This window comes from Lutra lutra, chromosome 4 (assembly GCF_902655055.1).
Source record: "Lutra lutra chromosome 4, mLutLut1.2, whole genome shotgun sequence".
Classification (NCBI taxonomy): Eukaryota; Metazoa; Chordata; class Mammalia; order Carnivora; family Mustelidae; genus Lutra; species Lutra lutra.
In genome coordinates this window covers 116,423,645-116,442,162 of record NC_062281.1, presented here as the reverse complement: position 1 = coordinate 116,442,162, position 18,518 = coordinate 116,423,645, and the positions used below count along the sequence as shown (strand labels likewise).

The following is an 18,518-nucleotide window of genomic DNA, read 5'->3' as shown; positions in this document are numbered from 1 at the left end:
CTCCATGCTGAGCACGGAGCCCCATGCAGGGCTCAATCCCATGACCCTGAGATATGACCTGAGCCGAAATCAAGAGTCGGATGCCCAACTGGCTAGGTCACCCAGGCGCCCCAAGAAATACCTATTAATAAGGTGTGTTAAGACATTTGCAAAATAATAATAACAACAATAATGTAGGGTATTTAAAATAAAAGAATAGAGGGGAGCCTGGTTGTTTCAGTTGATGGGGCACATGACTCTTGATCTCAGGGTTTTGGGTTTGAGCCCCATGTTGGGTGCAGAGATGACTTAAAAATAAAACCTTAAAATAAAGAACAGAACCCACTGGCACTACCACTGTCAAAGGGCCAAATAGATTCCCATCTGAAATACCATGATGCCTCTTCCCTCTTCATTATCTGCCATTCTTGAACCTCATGCAAGACAATGAACAGGCTTTAACATTTTCTAACCTACTTAACCCCCCAACCCACATACACACCTTTGCAAATTTTTAAGGTATTCATTCACATTATAGATACAACAAACAAGATCACAGGCCTTGAAGTCAAACTTTTAAAAGTTCCCAAAATTGTGTTCCCAATTCTAGTGTGACCTAAATAAGTAACCTAATCCTGATGACCGCATTTCTGATAGGTAGTCTTCCTTCCAGGACCACTGTGAGCACGAAGCTGGTTCCACCAGTAAGGAAGGGAGCATCTCTATGCCCGACACATCGAGTTAATGCTCTCCTCTTATATGAGCTTGAGTACAGAGGTACAAAGCTTTCTATTAACCAAACCCCACTGCCACCTGTTCACTTTATTGTCTACAGTTCAAAAAGTTCCACTGGGACTCATCTGGGATACCACACATCACCACTCATCCCAAAGCTCACTCAGGCCTATCTTTGCATCCCAAATTCTCATTCTTTCAGATTACTGCTAATGGAAAGGATGAAGTAACTACTTTTTAAAAAGCAGAAATTCTTTCTTACAGGGTAGAGGTGGGAATTCTAGAGAAAATCCCTTTACATTTGGTATAAGAAGGTCAAGGTAGATTGCATGCCTTCCTCCAGGTCACTACAAAACCTGAGACTCTATGGTGTGAACTGTGCTTAAGATCTGATGGGGAATGCTTATATATTCCAGAGCTGTGGAAAACCATATTTGTCTCAGGTAAACAGGAAGGACACCTAAGAGCTTTTTTTCCCCCAAGTGAAACTCTGGAAACTCAAAGTTAACATCCCTGCTGGTGAGCTTCTTAGAGAAACCAGAGAAACTTTCAACCTTGTGCCCATGTCGCTTTGCTGTGCTTTATCCAAATGAACCTTTGTGAGCAGACTGCCATTCAGCTTCACGTGGATCCTCTCGCCTACAATTTTGCTTAGAAAAACCAAGTCCCCCAGGACTGCACCATGCACGGCTGTCAAAGTGCGGATACTGGGACACTTTTGCTCATTTTTTGTATGGCCGTTTTCAAGTTGGTGGAGGCAGAATTCTCCTCTGAGCAATAAAGACAACATAACATGCTTCCCAGTGAACAACTTCTCCAGTTTACAGACTAGCCGGACCTGGATTTTCTGGAAAGATTTCAGTTGAGGAATGGGAACAAAGATGATAATCTTCCAACCAACTGCCAACTTCTGTTTCCTTGGCTGCTGTTATATTCAGCTCCTTTAGCCAGGCTCTGAGGGCCCACTGCCTCTCCAGCTCAAGGAAAGCCTGGCAGATGCTGGACTCGAACTCATCCAGCTTCTTGCCATTGGGCCTTAGGATCTTCCTGTGGAACTGAACATGGCCTTCTCCTCGGTGAGAGCACTGGCCTAGGAAGAGCCTACAAGTATTTCCAAAGTCGGGTCCTTCTCTCAGAAGGACAGCCAGACCTTCAGATACAGCATATGGCACCAGCACAATTTTTTTCTCTCCAAATATGTATACACAAATAAATACAAAGACATTATGCTTCAATGTGCCAATACTATGAAACTGACAAAGTTTTTGAAATAACCTAAGAGGAGTTGGGCCAGTGCCTAAAGCAAACAACATAACTAATAAGCGATTAAGAAAATGCAGAATAAAACAGAATGTCAATTTTGTCTTCTCTATCTAGAAACCGACCTTCAGACTACACTAAAATATACATAGTTCAAAGTTGGACTTTGAACCCAAAAAACAAAAACTCCCATAAAAAAGGGGACATAAGACACAAAGAGACATTCCCCCAAAGAAGACATACAGATGGCCAACAGATACATGACAAGATGCTCAACATCGGTTATCATCAGCAAAATGCTAATTAAAGCTGCAGTGAGATACCATCTCATGCCAGGCAGAATGGCAAAAATCAAAAACACAAGAAACAAGAAGTGTTGGGCGAGGATATGGAAAAAAAGGAAACTCTCTGCACTATTGGTGGAAATGCAAACTGGTGCAGCCACTGTGGAAACCAGTATGGAGGCTCCCTCAAAAGTTACAAATAGAGCTACCCTCTGATCCAGTAATTGCACTACTGGATATTTACCCAAAAAATACAAAAACACTAATTCAAAAGATCCATGTACCCCATGTGCTTAGCAGCATTATTTACCAAAGACGAATTATGGAGGCAGCCCAAGTACACATCCATAGATCTACAAATAAAGAAGGGGTTGTGGTGCCTGGGTGGCTCATTCGGTTAAGTGGTTGCCTTTGGCTCAGGTCATGCTCTCAGGGGTCCTGGGATCAAGTCCCACATCAGTCTCCCTGCTCAGTGGGGAGCCTGCTTCTCCCTCTCCCTCTGCCTGCTGTTCCCCCACAAGAGAGCTTGTGCTCTCTCTCCCTCTCTGTCAAATACATGAACTCTTAAAAAAAAAAAAAAAGTGGTATATATACTAATATACACACACACTGATGTACCTGTGAGTGCAATGGAGTATTACTCAGCCTAAAAAAAGAATCAAATCTCACCATTTGCAATGATGAAGTAGAAAGTATTATGCTAAGTGAAATAAGCCAGTCAGAGAAAGACAAATAACCATATAACTGTGTGAAACAAAAACGAGAAAAAAAAAATGAGCAAAGGAGTTTAAAAAAAAGAAAGACACAATCCAAAAAAAAAAAACAGACTCAACTATGGAGAACAAATGGACAATTACCTGAGGGGAGGGGAATGGGGATTGGGCGGGGGGGAGCTGAATACTGCACAGCTTCAACTAATACAACACTGTATGTGAACTAACCTAGAATTAAAATTATAAAAATAATAATAAAAAGACATCTTAAATAAATAAAAGTTGTACTTTGAAATTTCAAATCTCAACAAGTAGGAGTCACGCCTAGAGGCTGGATTCCCAGAAGAATCTAGACTCGGAAAGAACGATGAACAAAGATGCACATATTAAACAGCTCGGTATGTGAGAAACCTCGACAAACCAAAGGAACAGGAATGTAGATGTGGGGCCGCTGCACCCTGACCCCCACCCAAAAGGCAAGGGTGTCTCTAGTACGGACCAAAGAACCTGCTGGCATGCTAGACAGGCTCCTGGAGAGAGGGTGTGCAGGGACCTGGGGAGGCGGTGCCGAGGGGAGGCAGTCATCCGTCACCAGGGGCCAGCACACCTATGGCAAGCCACGTGCAACGTGCTGATGTCCTCTCTGTGGGAGCAGCACAGGCTTCAGTCCTCTTGTACCCCTAGAGCGCATGCCTGCTGCATGTGGCCCACAGTGGGTACTCAACAAATGACTTTTCATCCACTGACAGAAGGACCCAACGAGAAAAATGCTACAGATTTAAAGATCTATCTTGTTTCGGAAAGGCATCTGCATTTGAATGCTGCTGGTTTTTATAGGCGCCACATCTCCTTGATCTACCAATCTAGTAATCTTAGATGGATCACTAGGGACATATTTGTTTTACTTTCTCATAAGAGTCCCTATGTCTATGGCACTCCTTATGGCCAGCTCAGTAACTCTAGAAGCAGGGCCCGCTCGGAAGCAACAACTGTGCCCACTGTGCTGACCTGCGTCAGGGCGGGAGGAGCTCCCGGCTTATGTACCTTCAGGCTTAGACTTAGATCTGTTCTCTTCTGGGTTTTTATATTCATATATATAGACAGAGATTTTTTAAAAGATTTATTTATTTGAGAGAGAGAACACAAATGAGGGGGAGAGGGAGAGCGAATCTCAAGCAGACCCCACGCTGAGTACAGAGCCCAACGCGAGGCTCCATCTCAAGACCCTGAGATCAGGACCTGAGCCGAAACAGGGTCGGATGCTCGACAGACTGCACCACCCAGGTGTCCAAGTCTCTTTGATTCTGGTTAACAAACGAACAACCGGCAACCTGGAAACTGATGGACATACTTCTTAAACGTACGGAAAATTAAACTGGGAACAGCTCAAAAGAAACGAAGTTGAGATTCAGGAAATCACAGCTTAATTATTCCAGATACATATAAATTCCTACAGCAAGTTGTAGAACTAACTGGTCAAGCATACTCCATAAGCTAAACAACTCTAAGAAGCTAACACTGTCTTGGTCTGCAGAGGTCACAATTCTTTATAAAATTCTAGTGCTTGTCTTCTGTGCTTGATAACAACAGCTCTATGAGGTAACCAAGGAGAGGATTATGTACCTAAAACAGGCATGAGAGGAGTGTGTGGACTAGAAAATGTTACGTAATCATTGTCACCCTGACTTTATAAAAACCAAAAACCAACCTGCCAAAGCAAGGATTAGACTCCTCTGATAGGAAGGTGCCTCGTCGGCCTCATCGCAGTGATGAAAACAGACTGAGTCTGTGCTCTGGAGTCAAACAGAGGAGTTAGTTATAATCCCACCGGACCCTAGCAGGTTCAGCCATATCCTCAGCATGACTGTGATCAGTTCTGAGTACTCTACTCTAAGAGGGGCCACTGACAGACTGACATCAGTTTCCAGAAGAGGCAAACTGAATGGAGAAAAGAGGAGAAAAATCATCCACAGCCCTTAAGGAGAGACTGGCCAGCCAGGAGTGGCTATCTAGAACCTGGAAGCGGCTGTGGGGGCCACAGAACAAACAGGCTGGCACCATCTGAACTTTCAGATGAAAATTATATAGGGGTGCCCGGCTGGTTCAGTCAGTGGAGCATGCAACTCTTAATCTTGGAGTTGTGAGTTCAAGGCCCACCTCTGGGTGTGGAGATTACTTAAAAATAACAATCTTTAAAAAAAAAAAAAAAAAGGTCCCATAGAAGAGGAAGTCCATCTATTCTGAATGGCACGCTGGAACTACTAGGGAGGCGCACTGGATCCACGCAGGAACTGAGCGAGTGCAGAGTGCCGGCCAAGCACAGCTGGGGGACAAAGCCTGCGGGAGAACATTCTCTTGCTTTGGAAGGAGGTTGGCTGGGTCTTGAATTTGCTGTTGCTGCAGAAATCCTGATGAAAGGGGACTGACCCTGAAGCCCCACAGGCAAAGTAGATGAAAAAGCAGAGATGCTCTTCCAAGCTTTGTTTCCTTCGTCTCACGTCCAGGATCTGAGGCTCTGCCTCACTCCCTGCTCATCAGACCCACGGGCCTCCAGGGTTTTTACGGCCGTCTGCATCTTCAGGCACTTGCATCCTCAGCGGCATCTGGGGCCTCCCACATAACCTGTGAGTGGGCATGTGGACTGCCGAAAGTTGTCCTTTGTTTCTCTAATCATAAGGGACATCATGGCAGTGACATTTCTGTAGCTGTGGAATGCACACTCACTCCTCATCAGTGATATAGCAAGTTTGCTTTGTAGGATGTGTCTTGTGACCTGAGGGGGCCATGAAATCCATCTCCAGGCCCCAAGTGTACACTGTATTTGCAAGGAACTCACCTCCACTGAACCGGAAAAACACCCTCTGCTCCCCACATCGCTGCCCACAGTTACAAGTGCTCCCAGGTGCCCACCCCAGAGGTGTGTCAAACACACACCACCCCCTCACTCTGAGCTCCTGATGGGCCATGGGTGGAAAGGAGGTTGAGGAAGAAGCAGGACACCAGCCTTTCAGACAGCCTTCAATACATCAGGAGCTCCTATTGGGGGCCTAGCTACATCTCAGCTCATGAATGTCTTTTCTAACTACAGTCACGTCTGTCCCTTTGAGAGAGCTGGCTGTACACCACCAGTGAAGAACAGAGCTCAAATACCCCACCTGAAATACGGGCTAGATGCTGAACAGTGAGATGTCACAGGAGTCTTCCAGAGACGTTAACTGTGCAAGATACCAGGGCCTTTTTCTCAGTGAACATCAGATACAAAATTTCCATCAAAAGGCAGGACAGAATTGCCCAGTTCCTCTTTTTAAAAAAATTTTTCTAACTTACATCATGAAATAGCATATGAAGATATAGGACTCTCAACTTGCTGAGACCCTAAGTAAGTAAAAAGGTCTTGGTTCACTTTACTTTAATGGGGAGTATGAAAAAAGATGAAGTCGCAAGTAAGGTTCAAACACCTTCATGTAACCAAGTCCTATACAAGTGCCACCAAAGACAGGATAGATACAAACTAGGGTACAAGCTTCTTACATACTGAAACAAAAAAGGCAATAGTTAACAAGATTGATAGAATTCCTAAAAATAAAAATAAAAATAAAAAAGTGTGACCATAGTTCCCTTTTCCAGTTCTGAAGTCCAGGAGGACCCTGGGATGAGGTCACATCTGGACAAGGCTAATTCCACGTTCTACCTGACTATAACACAAGCTGAGAGCAGGAGACAAAGGTCTCTCGAAGGCTATGTCTCAAAGGCTTGCTAAAGACACCAGGCACAGGAACAGAATAAACCCACCTCTGCATCCCTTCCAGACCAAGGGCCAAGGGAATGAGGAGAGAGAGTGGCACACAGGCAGCCAAGGGACCTCGGCAGGACTCAGCAGAAAGTCGTCGCTGGGTCAACAGCCTATTTGGCAGGCCTGGCCCATCTCCTCCCACGGCCACGGCCTGCACCCTTAGCCCTCGCGCTTTCTTGCAGCTCCAGGAAGACAAGGTCAGGAGTACAGTTACACCCTTCTTTCACAGGAGAGGGTGAACCCAGCAATGGCACAGGAGATGTCTCCCCCACCTCAGTTTCCCATCCTCTTCCATGTTCTTTCCCGCTTTCCACCGGAACCTTCTTCCCTCCATGGCCTTGATTCCCCTCACCCTGTGTGTTGGGTCCTTCCCCTTACTTGGTCCATGAGTGGGTACAGACAACTTGCCATCTTATTTGAAACAAGTGCATCTTTTTTTTTTCCCCAAGTATAGTTGACACACAGTTTTACATAGTTACAGACGTCCAGCATAGTGATCCCACTTCACTATAAGTTCCCCAACGCTCAACACAACAAGCACAGATACATGTATTTTTAGTAATCTCTACACCCATCTTGGGGTTTGAACTCACGACCCCAATATCAAGAGTCACATGCTCTTCCAACTGAGCCAGCCAGGCACCCCAACAGGCACATCTTTGATTAAACTTGCTGCCAGCTTCCAACACTGTCCTGTTTCTCTTTCATTTCATGACAAACCTCTCCATTTAGTACTTCTTCCTGAAGCCTCTAGAAATTTACTCTGCTGAAGACCATCTCCTCATGAGGTCACCAGGGACCCCCTCAATAGCCAAATCCAGTGGTGTGTTTCTGCAGCACTCTAGAAAACCCCTCCAACCTCTCCTCCTGTTGCTTGTTAAAGGGCATCATCCCCAAGTTCCTTCTCTGGCCTGCCTTCTCCCTTTCCCCTTGAAAGCTGCCAATTCTCCCTGAGTTCTGGCTTCTGATTAAAACAGTGAAGAGCATGGGCTCCGGAAGCTGAATGCTCAGGCTGGAGTCCCAGTTCCCCTGTTCCTCACCTGTAAACCAGAGGTCATTAACGGCGCTTACATCAGAGAGTTGTTGGGGAGAATCAATGACTTAATTCATATAAACATGAAGGAATTAATAAATGTCAACCCTTATCCTTCTGTGCTTTGTTGGCCATTCCTGTCTGGATACCAAAAAGATTTCCTCTTTTAATTCAATATATCATACAGAACAATCACTTGACACTATTTGACAACCATTTTGATAAGAAATCATTCTGATGCTGCCTAGGCTTTCATTTAAAAAACCACTCGTTATTTGGGATGCGTGGGTGGCTCAGTTGGTTAAGTGTCTACCTTCGGCTCAGGTCATTATCCCAGGGTCCTCGGATTGAGCCCCATGTTGAGCTCCCTGCTCAGTGGGGAGTCTGTTTCTCTCTCTGCCCCTCCCCCTCCTCCTAGCTCATTCTCTCTCTCTCAAATAAATAAAATCTTTAAAAGAAGAAGAAAACTACCTGGGGTACCTGCATGGCTCAGTCAGTTAAGCGCATGCCTTCAACAAAGGTCATGATCCCAGGGTCCCAAAATTGAGCCCCGCACTGGGCTCCCTAATCAGTGGGAAACCTGCTTCTCCCTCTCCCGGCTCTGGTGCTTGCATGTGCTCTCTCTCTCTCTCTCATGCTTGTTCTCCCTCTCTCAGATAAATAAATAAAATACCTATTTTTAAAAGTCTGCTCATTATCAAGTAATTCGTAAAAGATGCCCCCACCTCACTCTGCTGCCAACTCTCACCTGAGTGGTGGGGAGGTGGCAGAGAGAATAGGTGTCACAAATGTCAGTGACCTGTGACTTCATAATAATGAACTAAAGCAAGGGACCTGATTTTGACAAGGCCACTCAGATATAGTTTTGTTTTTGTTTTGTTTTGTTTTTATCATCAAGAGGAGAACCACCTTTCCTTTCATAACTTTAGTGGGAAGTATAAACTGATTTTTCTAGAGAGTCATTTGGTACTACCTACAACACTTATGAATGTTGGCTCAAAAGTTATGCTCTTTTCTACACAAGCACTTTTGAAGGAAACATCCGGGAGAAGAGAGGTAATGAATCAATAACGGGGGTCCATACGACAGACTCTGATGCAGTTCTAAAATGGTCGACTGATACTCAGAGTTGCACAAGTGGCTGGCTTGGGTAAGGGATACAGGATACTTTCACTTCCATATTTTGGTACCGTCTGCATTCTTCACAACAAATATTTCATTCACAAAATCAGAGTACAAAGAGAAGAGGTTCCCACAGGCAAGGAAGATGGCGTCATACAGAGATGGCGCAGCAAAAAGTCACGGGCTCCACAGGGATTTGGCCCCTGTCAGCCGGGTCTGACTCCAAGGCTACGTCTTCTCCTCCACCAGATGCTCTCCTACCCCCACCCTCCTAAACAAGCCCCGATAGGCATTCCCCACACCATACCCGGAGCCTACAGCCCAGAGAGCTGTGCTGCCTGTGGGAGGAGGATTAGCCAGTAGGCTTAGACTCTGCGGCTTCCCATTAAGTCCTCTCCAGTCACGGAGAAGCAAGGGTGCCTGCGAAAGCTACTTCCACCACCACCACCGTAGCTGACTGAGGCACCGGCACAGGCTGCAGAGCGCGAGAAAAAACACTGATTCAAACCAGCCCATGGGGAATCTGCAGTCTCAAAGGGCGTTGCCGGTATGGTTCAGAAGTTCATAATAAGATATTTGGCAGAGATGTCTCAGACTAAAAACACTGTAACTCCACCACTGGCCCCTATAAAAAGAGCTTCCTACGACACCTGTTGTTTTAGAAGGTGCTGTAAGACGGAATGCAGGAAAGGGTGTCAACCGTGGAGCGGTCGCTGGAAAGAGGAAAAGAAGAAAAATTAAAAATCAAGCCGAGAGGAAGAAAATGCAAAATGAAAGCCTGGCTGGTGAAGTGCACGCACGCGTGTGTGGCTGTGTGTGTAGGGGGTTGTGTGTGTGCGAGGCCAAGGTGAGGTGGGGCTGAGGGTCTGATACAACATACGGGTCTCTTAAAAAAGGTAAGGAAAAAGCAGAGACAAATGCTCTCCAGTCCTCAGAGCAGAGAATGGGCCATTCAAGGGAAGGGATGTGGCCATCTGTGAACTCTCGAGAAAGGCCCTAGAGTTCCAGCTTAGCTGCTAAGGGCCAAGGATACGGACAAGCTCACAATGTGATGTTTAACATAAGTATAATTTCTATACTCGATTAGAACCACGATTGCTGTTGCTATTTTTGCATTCAAAGTGGAATCACATGTTTGAATTAGGAGAGACTTACTACACATGGTACTGATTATTTCCTCTCCTATTTCCTCCCATGTGAAACAAAAGGAGGGAGGGAACACTGCACTAGGGAAGCACATACTTGCTCCCCACTCCCCCCTCACCCGGTTGTGTGGAGCCTTGTGCAGCATGAAGCAGGCTCAGAGGCTTGGGACAACGAGGAAAGATCAGTGTCCAAACATTTGGGAAGGGGAAAGAAACAACAGTGAAATCACAGCCAACTCTCCGTGGAGCCACTCCATGACTAGGATCCTCCGGAAATTTGTGAGGGAGGAGAGGAAAAAGCCATAAATGTTTAGGCTGTGTCTCACCCAAAGAGTCCATCCAAGCCCACAGACCTCCTTTTTTGTCTGCACTCCTGCCTCGAATTCCCTGGCCTGCCCACTGCAGACTGCTGGGAGCATCGCACCCTGAAGCTTCCCTCAGCCCAAGGAAGACACTGAAGAAGGGCCCTCCCTGCCTCACGAAGGAAAACTAAGTCTTCTGAGCTCATGGACTTACTTCACACAGGTCTAGGTAGAGCCCTCAACAGACCATGTACAACGGAAGGCCTACAGTGACAGCCAAAATCTTCACACAAAAAGATAGGGGTGCCCGGTGGGCTCAGTCAGTGGAGCTGTGACTCTTGATCTCGGGGTTATGAGTTCCAGCCCCACATTGGGTGCAGAGAGGACTTAAAACACTAAAATCTTTAAAAAAAAAAAAAAAAAGAAAGAAAGAAAGAAAAAAAAAAAAGAAAAGAAAGAAAAGAAACACAAAGAGGTAAATATGTTGGTCAGCCCTCTGTGGAGGAGTATGAGGCCTCTCTGAAACCAAGAAAAGAAAGAGCGATCTTATCTTGTTTAACAGAAATCAATCTCTTAAGAGAAAGCCAAACAAGAACTTGGCCAGAAAGTGAAGCCTCTAGCTTTCCACAGACGCCCCTGGCTCTGAGGGGAGCATGGACAAGGACAAGGGGAGCATGGAAAAGGACAAGGGGAGCATGGAAAAGGAGAACAGGGTTAGAGGCCCCGGGATTTCACAGAGGGAGCACAGGCCACCAGGGGAAGGAGTCTTGGATAAGGACTCTAGGGGCAGATCCTATTCCTGACACAGAAGCGAAACCCAGAGATGTTGCCTGGCATCATAGTCCCTTATCTGCCAGAAGCCTCATTCAGATACAAACAGATTCCCGAATGAATGGCCAAGTCCTGGAGATAATCTCAGTATCTAGAAGATAAGAGAAGCTCAGAACACAGGACTGAACCCAACCAGCTGGGAACCAGCTAGCAAAGTGGGAACAGTGGATCACATTGACATCATGTGCACGTCTGGGTCCTGGCACAATGCTCAACACTTTACACAGACTGGCCACCTTACTGACTTCCAACAACCATATAAAAGATAGATATCTCCATATTCTTATTTTACAGATGAGACACGGGTTACTTGCCCAAAGTCACCGAGTCAGGGGCAGAAGCAAGACTCCACGTTCTTAGCCACCAGGTTCTACTTTCTCATGACAAGAACCCAGAGAAGATTAACTGCCATTTTCGAGTTAACAAGAATTCCCAAGGACATCCATGTTCATAAAATTTGCAACGTATTTTTGTATTTGTTAGAACCCCTGACATCTCCTCCCCCTCCCCAAATTGCATAAGCTTCAGGCCCCACAAACAACCAGGAACTACTCTGGGCTCAGGAAATCCTTAGCCAAAACCTGAGCACAAGTACATACAAGTTATAGCTAAAAGCCCTCTATGGCTAGGAATTTAGAGTTAAGAAGAAACAAGCATGTGGGATATATGCCATAGGAGTCTAATGCCTAGAAGAAAAAGAAATTCACCAAAAACCTAAGGACAACCCCCTCCCACCACCTAGTTGTACTGAGAAGGTAAATAAAGCATCTTCTCATTCTCCTGGGTATAATGGTAGCTGGCTGAAAAATCAAAACCATCCAATTGCGCTTTTTTTTTTTTTTTAATGTTACAGATAATAATCATGGTTCACAGTACACTTTTAAGTGAAAACTCAGCTCCCTAGTCCTCGTGATCGCATTGTGGAAGGGAAAAGGTCAGGGGAGAAAGGATGCGCTGCTGGTTGATGACTGTAGCAGCAAGATCCTCCTCATCAAGCTTAGTTTGTTTGTTTTTTTCTTTTTGTGCTGCCTTCGGCTCAGGTCATGATCTCAGGGTCCTGGGATGGAGTCCCGGATCGGGCTCTCTGCTCAGCAGGGAGCCTACCCCCGCCCTCTCTCTGTCTGCCTCTCTGCTTACTTGTGATCTCTGTCAAATAAATAAATAAAATCTTTAAAAAAAAAAAAATAAAGAATTCCAGAGTAATGAAGTTTCAGCATTTTAAAGAGGAAAGCAGGGTACCCCTTCTTGAGTTAGCAAATGTATTTTCTTTAACCGTTTTGGTCAAGACAGGGGGAAAAAAAGAGGGCATGTCCCACCCAGGTCAACTGAATGACCACTTTGCAGGTGGTCTTTGGGAGATGCTGGCACCCCACAGAGCCTTCCAGAGGAGACTTCTACTGTTCCTCCCCAATTTGGGAGTCTAAGAAAGAGCCCCAGGGGCAACCCTCTCCAGTCCCCTCTCTCCTCAGGAGCTTTGTACCACCACTTTGCTATTGCTCAATAAACTTTGCCTGGTGCCCAGGTAGCTCAGTGGTTAAGTGGTTAGGTGTCAGCCTCTGGCTAAGGTCATGATCCCAGAGTCATTGGATCAAGCCCCATATCGGTCTCTCTGCTCAGTTGGGAGCCTGCTTCTCCCTCTCCCTCTGCTGCTCTGCCTACTTGTGGTCTCTGTCAAATAAATAAATGTTTATTTTTTAAGATTTTTAAATTTATATATTTGACAGAGAGATGCACAGAGAAAGAGGGAACACAAGCAGGGGGAGTGGGAGAGGGAGAAGCAGGCTTCCCGCCAAGCAGGGAGCCTGATGTGGGGCTTAATCCTAGAACCCGGGGATCACGACCTGAGCAGAAGGCAGGCGCTTAACGACTGAGCCACCCAGACACCCCAATAAATAAAATCTTTTAAAAGGTAAATAAACCTTGCTTTCTTCCCCCCAAAAAGAAAGAGAAAAAGAAAGAGCTTCAGCAACAAAGGAATTAAGTTGATAATAAGTTTTCTAATGTAATATTAATAAAACAAACTGAAGAAAAAGAAGCTGTAAAAAATCACCTGATCCTTCCAAGTATCACACTGCACTACAGAATTCTTTTGCAATGAATACTCTAACAGGATTGATTTCCAATTTTTAAAGATAGTAAAATCTACTGATGGAGAAATTCATTGAATCAACATATACTGAGCACCAACTACATGCCAAGTTATATTCTAAAATATAGATCTTGATATATTTCATCAATGAATAAGACCGGAACCCATATAGCTGGTGGAAAGAGACAAGAAACAAAAGTTTTGAATTAAAAACCTATTTCTGGAGGACCTGGGATGGCTCAGTAAGTAGAGCATGGACTCTTAATCTTAGGATCATGAATTCAAGCCCAACAATGGGTGTAGGGAAAAAAAGAAAAAAAAAAGCTAAAGCTAAGCTCATCCACGGTTTCACCATGATTCTGGTGCTCTACTAGCAAAACAAGGCAGGCCACCTTAGGGTACAACTACAGCTGGAGGAGTCCACCGTCACCCTGGGGTTACCTTGATCAGGAACGCTCTCGGAGCAACTGCTTGTCCAAAGGCAGGCAGGCTGGCAGAACTCGTGGGACATTTGGTCCTATTTAATTAGTGTATGATTGTTTCACTTACTCTTCAGTGATTTACATTTTAGAATTAAGTCTTCCGACATGGTTTTTAGCTGCTGAGGGCTACCATTCTGTAACCAAGAAGATTCTGTGAGAAGCTACTTTGCTTAAATCATACATTCTATGTGAGAAGGAAATGGTGAGAACATGCATTCCAATCCCATTCTTCTTAATAGTTCAGATAGACTCCCCCCTAAAAACATCCTGAGGTAAGATCACTTCAGCTCTACCCACCTCCCCACAACTCATTTCTCCACTTTCCTAGGACCTCTCAGCTCCCCCCCTAGTGGGGGGCATGCTTCAGTGCGTCCTCAACTTTACAAGGAACTACTCTGGCCCCAACATCTTGCTCAGAGCCAAGCATCAGGAGGTGCTGTGCTTTCCTTGAGGACCTGTCCTGTTTTCTCACAGCTTAAAGGGCACAGAAGTGTTTTCCTTTTCATTCTGGTCCCCAAGATGCAGTCAAATGTCTGGCTCACTCTGCAGAACACATACAAGATCTTACTACTTTATGAGTGTCTACCTACCCCACCCAACTGTCTACACCAGCTTCTGTACTGTCCCTGACCCTACTAATCTATCACGATCTTTGTAGATAAAGTTACTGGCTCTAGTTGTTTAAAGATGTTTTTGAGTCCATGCTGAAGGATTCTACTTTTTAGGCTGTTTTCAAACTTCTTGCCTATTAAAAAAATATATATAAGTTTGACATGTTTTGCCACGTATTATCATCTTGTCAAATAAGTACCGTAAGCTTACAGATTTTTTCCTGAAATTTTACTAATTAAAAGTACTTAAGATCAAAGGCTTCCTCAATTTATTGATGAACTGCTTTCACAGCTGGAATGTAATAAGACCAAAGGCTTATTTAATAGAAATGGAATACTTACACAGGCAGTGACAAGTCTAAGAACTAGATTACCAATTTTCTGTTACTAATAACTAATGGCAACAACATAGTCACTGCGGACTCACTAGAAACACACATCTCAATGCAATGTTTAGGGGTGGTAACGATCACTCCCCCCATTTTACTGATTAGGAAACAAGGGCAGAGATATCCGCTAGCTTGCCCAATATCGTACAAGGCAGTAAGTGGCAGAGGGAGGACTAGAACCCATGTCTGCTCAACTCCAAGGTCCATTCCATACTGCTTCCTGAGGAGGTTTCTATTTCTTCCATTTTGTTGTATGAAGCTTTGGGGGGAGAACACCTTACATTTAAACAACATATCAGTAATTACAATACATAAAGAAAAAGCAAGAAGAAATCAAAAGGTGTTGAACCAAGCGATCTCAAAATTCATGTTCCATATACCCACTCCACCGTTGGCTCTGTGTCCTCAGTTGAAATTCAGTATCTCATACAAAGGCCTAGCAAACATGGATATTCGATTTCCAAGTCCAGAAAAGATGAAAACAGCACTGCATGAATAATCACAATGTCAAGAAGTGACAGGTGGACAGCCAAAGTGGGGAGGGTGGGGCAGACAACAGTGACTTTGCTAAGAATATCCCTAAGCACTACACTAAGACATCACTTTTAGAGTTAAAATTCTTAGAATATTCCAACTTTCTTCTGTGATCTTGAGCAAGGCACACCCTGTATAAGCTTCAGCATCCCAACCTGTAAATGATGCTGGATAGCCCCAGCAATCCCTCCCACCTCACAGGGCTGCTGTGCTGTTAAGATCAAAAGACTTCCTATGAAAGGGTACGGTATGAAGGGCTCATATAAATGAAGGAGGTTGTTAAAATACGGCTTTGGTGCTTAAAGGAATAAACCCACAGTTATAGAAACCGAAAGCTGTATTAACTTTCCAAAGGCTCTGAAAACTGAGGTTTTACTGTTTTTAAAAATGCATAATAATTATAGTGATCTAACCTCAGTCCCTGCATTTCCTTGTCGGTCTGTTCAATAAAAAGTAGGAAAAGGGCAGAAGCTGCTTCATTAGTCAGCAAAAAGAAATTAATACGGATATTAACATCCAAGAAAAATAAGTCACTTGAAGGACTGCCAAAGTTATTGGGACCTCATTTACAATGCAAAAGAAAGAGACTCAACTGCTGTGGGCCAAGAATCACAAGGGCGAATTAAAATTAATGTGCCCAAGCCAGGCCAGGGTATCCCATCCAACAGTTTGGACTTGCTGATTCCTCGGAAAAGATTCCTAAAGCTCCATGTGTAAGCCTTGGAAAGAACCCGCAGGATCAGACACAAACCACTTACTTTTCTGTCCTTTAAAAAAAAAGATTCAGAAGACTGTTTTCTAATAAGGGCAACACACTTGACAAGGTAAAAGACCTCAACGTTCCAAGTTTAGATTCGGGGACCAAAATCAACGCTTTGCTTCACCGATGGTTCAGAATTTATTAACAACTGAATTGTGATGCGCAGGCTGTAACAGGGTGAGAAGAGACAGAACTCTCCCTTGGGGTTTGACAACGGTGCGCTTCGTTGCCTCTCGATAATTCACTCCACACCGCATACATCCGGGACATGGGCTGTTACAGCTCCGACAGCGTATTCTACCAGCGGTCGAACGGCGCGGTGGCAATCCTGACATGCTTCGGCTCCCGGGAGGTTAATGGGAATTAAACCACAGCAGCCCTCCTTTGTGGCGCTTTGGCCAGAACAGCAGAAAGGAGACAATGAGCGTTCTGTGCGCAGTTCCGCGCCGATTGGCTGCGCTCTCCCCCTGAAACCCTTGATGTCATGGGCTTGGAATGCAGTGAGGGAGGGAGGGAGGGAGGAAGGAGAGGATTTGGGGAGGGGGTAGCCTCTCATCTCTTTCCCAGACCAAAAGTCCCAAAGATAAACCCAGTGCATTCTTAGGCTAGGCAGTGGCAAAGCTGAGAGTTACCAGAACCAGATCACACCAAACTACAACCCGTCTCAGCAAATATACCCCGAACAAAAGCAACCCACGAAAACATCCTTGATATCGGTAAAGTCTAATGTATTACAAACTTCTATCTCAAAAAGAAAGAAAGAAAGAAAGAAAGAAAGAAAGAAAGAAAGAAAGAAAGATCTCCTCTACAGCAGATATCACTCCCAAAGCGGCGCGCTCAGGCTTTGTCTGTTTTCTGCAGCAGCACCGCAATTCGAAAAGTGGAAGTGTCCGAGGGTCCCTGGGTCGGTGCACCCCTCAACGGTCCCTTCTCCGGGAAGCAAGGAACAATGGAGGGCCCAGTTCGGCCACGTAACCGCCTAACTTCGCTCGTGGCTGAATTCGGCCAGGGTTTGGGGAGGGAGAAAACGCTGGGTCGGCCAGCAGCCCGGGCCGGGGCGCACGGCGGGGACTGCGTGCTGGGTCCCCAGCCGCACCGACGGGCCCCACCTAAGGGCGAATGACCAGGCAGGAGCGCCCCCTTCCCGGAGGGGCGCGTGCTGCAGCCACCTTCTGGCTCCGGTAACTGCAGGCTGGCGCTGCGGGGTTCCAGGAGCCCGGGAACTCGCCGCCCTCCACCAGTCCCAGCCAGCGGCGCGGAACAAAGCCGGGAGAGCGCCAGGACGCCCGCGCTTCGAGCCCCGAGACGGGACCGAGAAGCGCGGCCACTCCCGCGCCGCCCCGACGTCCCCTCCCTGCAAAGCCAGACGGGCAAGGCGTGCAGAGTCGAAGCGCGCGGCCCAGCACCGCCCCAGTCCCAGGGACCCCTGGGGCGGTGTCTAGCTTCCCACCCCTCGCCCACGGCGGCGACGCCTCCACCCGAGACCCGGCGTACCTTGTTCTTGACCTCGGCCGAGAGCCCGTAAGAAGGGCCCTTGTTGAAGTGGGTCATGGTGGTTTGGGAGGCGGGAGCTCTGAGAGTTTCTCGTTCTAGGGTTCCCCGCTCCTGGCCCCGAGGAGTGGCCGCAGCGCGAGAGGCTCGGAGCTCGCTCCCCTGGGCGGCGCAGGAGACGCCCAGACGCGGCGGCGGAGCGCGGGCGGTGCCTCGGCTGCTCGGTCCGACTGGGTCCCGCAGAGCCTCCCGCTCCGCTCCCGAGTCCCCCCAAGAACTGCCCCCACCTCCTCCCCCGGGTCTTCAGGGATTGGCCGACGGGCCGGGCCAATAGAGAGCCGCCTCCTCTCTCTTCTCCGACTAGGGGGCGGGTCGGCCAATTGAAGGGCCAGGGGCGCCGCGCTCTCTCCCCGCGCGGGGCTCGGGGCCCCCGCCCCCGTCCTCACGCCACGGAGACCCGCGGCGAGGGGCCCCTCCTCCCAGCTGGGCAGAGGGCTGGGCGGCGAGGGCGGAGCCCAGGCCCGCGGACTGGAGCCCGCCTTGGCGTCGGGCGCCTGGGGGCTTCCCAGCAGCCCAGAACGTACGTCAACTTCCAGGCATCCGACGCTGCACTCGGGGCTGGCGGAGGGAGGGAAGCCCACCAGGGTCTTTTTTCCGGGCCCAAAGCGCTCTGATACGGGGCAGGGCTCTTCAACCCGCTGCTGGGAACACCACGAGCAGCCCGGGAGCTCCTGTGCCAGAGGAAGGGCGGCGGCGGGGGGGGGGGGGGGGTAGAGGGAGCTCTCCTTTTACACCTGCTCCTTCCTCCGTACCTCACCGCTTCCCACACCTGTTGGTCTGACCTCTACCCCGCTGCCGCCAGGGGAACAGTCAAGGCTTTTGGCAAAATTTGAGCCCACTCAGTCTCTAAACCTCTAAATGCAGTGCGGAAAAAACGGGACTGTGCCATGGCAAAGCCTGAGGCA

At 47.1% G+C, this 18,518-nt stretch overlaps 1 protein-coding gene and 1 pseudogene across 3 annotated transcripts in view; both read right to left on the bottom strand.

Annotated features, from left to right (window-relative positions):
- Positions 1-18,164, bottom strand: part of CNN3 (calponin 3) — a 29,077-nt gene extending 10,913 nt beyond the window's left edge. Inside the window, exons 1-2 of one of the 3 annotated variants that reach the window (XM_047725769.1) lie at positions 18,159-18,164; positions 17,557-17,633 (exon numbers count right to left, since the gene is read on the bottom strand). In XM_047725769.1, the coding sequence (XP_047581725.1) occupies positions 17,557-17,613 (57 nt within the window). In that variant the 5' untranslated portion in view covers positions 17,614-17,633; positions 18,159-18,164. Of the gene's footprint in view, positions 1-10,702; positions 10,709-17,556; positions 17,849-18,158 lie in introns of those variants that run through there. The other 2 variants (XM_047725768.1, XM_047725770.1) reach the window with 2 other exon arrangements.
- On the bottom strand, positions 168-2,343 carry LOC125097767 (40S ribosomal protein S7-like; annotated as a pseudogene).
- Positions 18,165-18,518: the final 354 nt, after the last annotated feature.